This window comes from Olea europaea, unplaced genomic scaffold (assembly GCF_002742605.1).
Source record: "Olea europaea var. sylvestris unplaced genomic scaffold, O_europaea_v1 scaffold769, whole genome shotgun sequence".
NCBI classification, from domain to species: domain Eukaryota; kingdom Viridiplantae; phylum Streptophyta; class Magnoliopsida; order Lamiales; family Oleaceae; genus Olea; species Olea europaea.
In genome coordinates, this window is record NW_019266107.1 from 232675 (window position 1) to 238025 (window position 5351).

Genomic DNA, 5351 nt, shown 5'->3' on the forward strand with positions numbered 1-5351 from the left:
TGAAGATTATTAGCAACGGATATTGAGGCTTTAAGAATGAAAAATCAGTGCCCGAAACTCTATTTTTTAGTAGTGTATCTCTCACACCTTCATAAGACAACATACGGAGCAACTACTCCTAGTATACTGCAAATTGATAGTCAATAACTATTTACAAAGTTAACTTGTTAACGAATTGTTTCTTGTTTTCTAAAGACTAATTATGTTTCTTGATAAGATTGGCATATCTATGTCAACAATTAGATAAGAGGCTCCTTGGCTATATTTACTAAAAGATTTAGCCCTGTTTGATGGGACTAAAATTATATTTTTAGTATATTTGGATTAAAGTTGATGAAATATATGATTAGAAAATTGTTAGTCCTATGAAATTTGTGGTTAAAATTAACTATTTAATTCGATATATATATATATATATATATATATATCAGGAATTGATCTAATGAGTATCGGTGACGTGTCATATCATTTCATTGGTTGATAAAATTTTGGTGTGTGTTATATATTTATATAAGTCTATTTATTATTGTTTCTTTATGTGGGATTTTATTCTTAATTAGCCACTATTTGATTTGAATTAAAATCAAATTAAATTTCAAGTCAAAGTCATCATTTAATTTTTAACCACGCATTTCAAGGTATTCTCAACTTTTCAACAACAAACATTTTTTCAAAGATCGTTTTTTTTTTTTTTGAAATTTACTAAAAATCTGATTTTAGTGTGTATAAAAGACGCGAACAAAACTCGATTAGATCTAGTATGGACCATAGAAGAATAGTAGTGTACTGGATAGCACGACTTCCCAATAGCTTGCTTTAGTATTTCTAGTCTACTTTATGTAGCAAGTGTAAAAGACAATTTTACAAAATAGATAAATGTATCACTTTTATAAAAACTTTAACTTTTAAATGAAACGAATCAAGATTATTTAGTCAAAGAATTTGAGCGAAGTTACACAGGTGAATATGTAAATATACATATATAAATATGAGGTTAGGATTGAAAAAATGGACACTCAAAAGGACTGGCGATAAAATCAAAACAGAAGTTGATGTCATGAGATATATTCTTGAGGTTTGGTGAGCATTTTAACCACTCTTTGTAACCTCTCCACATATTAAAAATAATGAGTATCCAGGAAACATCTGAATTACTAATGTAATCATCAATGGATTATCAAATGCACCATATAATTGGATCATAATTATTTAAAGTACAATTAGATTATAATTAATGCATGGTTTCAATTAATTAATCCATGCATATGAGTTAAATATTGACTATAGTTGTGATATTAAACGATAATTTGCGTATAATTATATAAAACTAGTGAATATATATCCTAAAACTCCATGCTCTTATCCCTTGCCCAAACCCATAAAAGGAAAATATTTAATATTAATAGTCGCAATTGGTAAAAACTATAAACTAACACAATGCCAAATTAGATTTTTTTCCTACAAATACTTAAAAATCTTTCTATAAGAAATCTGCATATACATTTACCGATATAATATTGACATTTTACATAACAACCAAAAATAGCTACCATGAAAAAATATCATGACAACATCTACTAAGTAGCTGCTGTAAAATCTAAATAAAATGTCACTATTATAAATTTAAACTAGAAAGGGTTCAAATTTGCAAATTAATGGGAGGGTGGGGGGTGTTTTGCCATCAAAATTGTTAAGCAACTAGAAATTTATAAGAATGATACAAAAATCTGTAAACATCCTTAAAAGTATTAATAGATGAGAAGAAAATATGCAGCAAAAGAAACAATTAATTGATTTACTCAAACGAACACGTGTTTAGAAAAAGAGAGAGATGACGAAAACAGGTGTCAATATAATATTCAAGATAATAAGCAATATTCCCATCAGATAAAGTACTGAGTTGATATAGATTTTTGGTGGGTAGAAATGGTTGAAGGTGGTTGGACTATGCCGTTGAGAAAATTCCTGTTTACTATTTCTACTAAAGGAATTGTCACTTTTGTCCTCCAAAAATGTCATTTTTCAAGGTTTTCTAGAAAAATATTCAAAACCCTAATGGCAAATATGGTAATCCAAATCTAGTTCTTCTTCATGGACGGTCTTTGTCAATATGTTAGCTGTAATTAAAAAGAGCAGCCATGGAAGCTTCTTCTTCAAGGACACGCAGGCTGCACCAGTTTATAATCAACCCTTTTTCATCCGTACTTCATTTCTTTTTCAGAGAATTTATAATTTTTCGGACTAGACGAGTTTTTTTCAAGATAGACAACGGAAAATGGAGGAAAATCTTCCTCCTGGATTCAGGTTTCACCCCACAGATGAAGAACTCATCACTTATTATCTTTGTAACAAGGTTTCAGAATTTAGTTTCACTTCAAGGGCTATTGCTGATGTTGATCTTAACAAGTGTGAACCTTGGGATCTCCCTGGTACGTGTTTAGATTGTATTTGATTGATTTAAATATCGATAACTTTTTCGAGTTGTAGATGATTTCATAGAAAAGTAAAATTCTTCAAATGTTTTTGTTCGAGTCTTCCATTGAGGAGGCGAGGAGTTTGGCATAGATCTTTTCAACTTATTATGAACATAATATGAATAAACTCGAAGCTTAGAGAATCTAGTATATATTGCAAGAGTTTCTCTTTTTAATTTTTCTTCCTTTGTTAGATAAAAGTTGGTCTTTTGTTCGACATGATGAACAAATGCATTAGGTTTTTGATAATGTTTAAAAAAAAAAAAATTAATATTTTATTTTGGTTTTTTCTGAGTTGATGAAAATAAACTCAAAAGGATAAAATTCCAAAGCCATAAAAGGTTTTTTTTTTTTTTTCCAATTTTAAGTTTAATTATTATTAGATTTTTAAAATCTTAAGTTATGAATACGATAAATTTATAATTTATTCAAATAACATTAGATCATATTCTTTATTTTTAGACAAAGCTGCATTCACAAATTTTATTATCAATGGCTGACAGCCATTTTCTGACACCATTGTAAATTTAGACGGTCAGAGAGAGTAACGTTATTTATTTTAATTAAGTCTTTAACTCCTATAAACCTTATTTTTTATGCAAAAACGTACTGCAGCCAAAGCCTCGATGGGAGAAAAAGAATGGTACTTTTTCAGCTTGCGAGACCGTAAGTACCCGACTGGATTGAGGACCAATAGAGCTACAGAAGCAGGTTACTGGAAAACAACAGGCAAAGACAAGGAGATTTATGGTGGTGGAGTCTTGGTTGGAATGAAGAAAACCCTAGTTTTCTACAGAGGTAGAGCTCCAAAGGGTGAAAAAACCAATTGGGTTATGCATGAATATAGACTTGAAACCAAGCTTGCCTTCAAACCTACAAAGGTAATTAATTCTAATTAATCTTTTTCGATTTAAGCACTTTTCCGACGCCGATTCTCACCATATTTTAAGAAAAATTTGGACGGTTGAGTAGGTAGGTCCCTTGCAGTCGTAATATTTTGACTCAAAATTAGTTAAATTACCATAAATGTCATTCTTTCAAAATTAGTATATTAAATGTCAAAAGGGTATAAATGTAATTCTGCAAAATCTGATCAAAAGGTGCGGTTGCCAAATTACTGTACAAAGATAAAAAAAAATTTTAAAAATTTGATGAGTATCAACCCAGACATGCACTTAGAAAGTATAGTTTTCAATTGTGACTATAATATTGGTTAATCCTCGTATATATTTAGACGAGACAATTGTATTTTACGTTGCAACTCTATTTGGAAGAAATTTGAGTCCATTCCTCTTTCTTGTTCTATTTTCTAGCCCTTAACTTATTAATGTTGTATTTTATCCGTGTTCGTAAATTACAAAGAAAAAATGATACTAATTAGGTTTTTTAAAAACTATAGATTGAAAGAATCTACGAAAGGGTGAAGGGACGCAAAAAAAACCCACCTGCTACAAAGAAGTGAGGTTCAATCACTCAGTCCCACAATAGTTTATCCATGATTCTGATCAAGATTTATGGAATCAAGAAACTAGCAAAATATGTGTAGTTATAATTACATAATCATCAAACTTTTATGGATAAAAATGTTGATTTTGAACAATATATTTTGATTCTCAGGAGGAATGGGTGGTATGTAGAGTCTTCCAAAAGAGTTCAACAATGAAGAAACCTCAGCAAACACCAGTCTCACCTCAATCCCAAGAATCCCCTTGTGATACAAATGCAATCATCAGTGAGCTTGGGGATATCGAATTACCAAACATCACCGACAACGTTTCCACCCTGCAAAACTACAATGGGCCGGGGCTCGATCATAACATGAACTGGATTAATGCTGCAGCAAACTCTCTGCAGCCACCACTAACCAGCTGCTGGCCACTTCTAAGCTCCAATCTTTCGATGAATTCTTTGCTTCTTACAGCATTGCAGCTTAGGGGTCATCAGCAGCAGCATGGCGGAAGCACAAGTACTGATTACTCATCATTTATCCCACAAGGGATTTCTTCTGAATTTGGAAATATTGATATCATGGCTTCTTCATCTAGGGTTTCAGATTCTGTGCAACAGCTGCAAACGCAAGAACAGCAACAATATGATGTGGACTACCAGACCTTGGTGAAGGTTAATCCAAGTGTCACTGCTAACTACTTGTAAACTTTCATGACTTGTTTGGTGCGATGGACTTTGCTCGACAGTAATAATATTCATTGTAATGTTGGTTCATGTCGAGTACTACATATCCAACAAACTTGTCAAGATGTATCTTCTTTCTGTCAGTTGTATTTAGAAGGAATGGGAAGAATATAGGGATTGGTGGGGGCTTCTTACATATGTATTGTAACCCAAGGAGATATGGGCGAAGTCCATTCCCCAAATAAAAATCTTGTTTTCTAATAATGATAGTGTGATTAGCCATGATGAACTAGGGACATCCCTAGCCTTTTGATACTCGATTTCTATGTTAGTAGTCCTAGGTAGTGTTGTAAAATGCAAGCATATTTTTCGCATAAACCCACATATGCTTGATGCGTTTTCAAAACACCTCACATGGAGTATGGGCACTATCTCAACCAATTTCGCCGAATGCATATCCATGCTTAAACTCAAAAATGCACATGCATTTGTGTTATAAATTATATAAAAATTAGCCTAGCAATTTCCAGCTTAATTTTGTAACTAAGAAAAAGCAAATTAAGCCCACCAAATATCAAATTAACCCAAGTCACTCGAGCTCATGAATTATATACAGTAATATTTAGGGTTTTGACATTTAAACAATCAAAACAAATTTTTTGCGAAGTCACAAACTATCTACATCGAGACCAAGCCTCATTCATGTGTCTGTCTCTAATTTTACTAACAAGTGATGCTAATAAC

General features: G+C 31.9%; 1 protein-coding gene across 1 annotated transcript; it reads left to right on the forward strand.

The window, feature by feature from the left end:
• The first annotated feature begins 2209 nt into the window (after positions 1 to 2209).
• On the forward strand, positions 2210 to 4895 carry LOC111391245 (NAC domain-containing protein 92-like). Its single transcript, XM_023016413.1, has 3 exons — positions 2210 to 2429; positions 3090 to 3355; positions 4092 to 4895. The coding sequence occupies exons 1-3, from the start codon at positions 2276 to 2278 to the stop codon at positions 4626 to 4628; spliced, it is 957 nt and encodes a 318-aa protein (XP_022872181.1). The 5' UTR covers positions 2210 to 2275; the 3' UTR covers positions 4629 to 4895.
• Positions 4896 to 5351: the final 456 nt, after the last annotated feature.

Bases quoted from the DNA above. Each gene is read 5' to 3' on its own strand.
- LOC111391245 (XM_023016413.1), top strand. From the start codon at position 2,276: ATGGAGGAAAATCTTCCTCCTGGATTCAGGTTTCACCCCACAGATGAA. The intron at 2,430-3,089 runs GTACGTGTTTAG...AACGTACTGCAG, and splicing joins TGAACCTTGGGATCTCCCTG to CCAAAGCCTCGATGGGAGAA. The intron at 3,356-4,091 runs GTAATTAATTCT...TTTGATTCTCAG, and splicing joins TTGCCTTCAAACCTACAAAG to GAGGAATGGGTGGTATGTAG.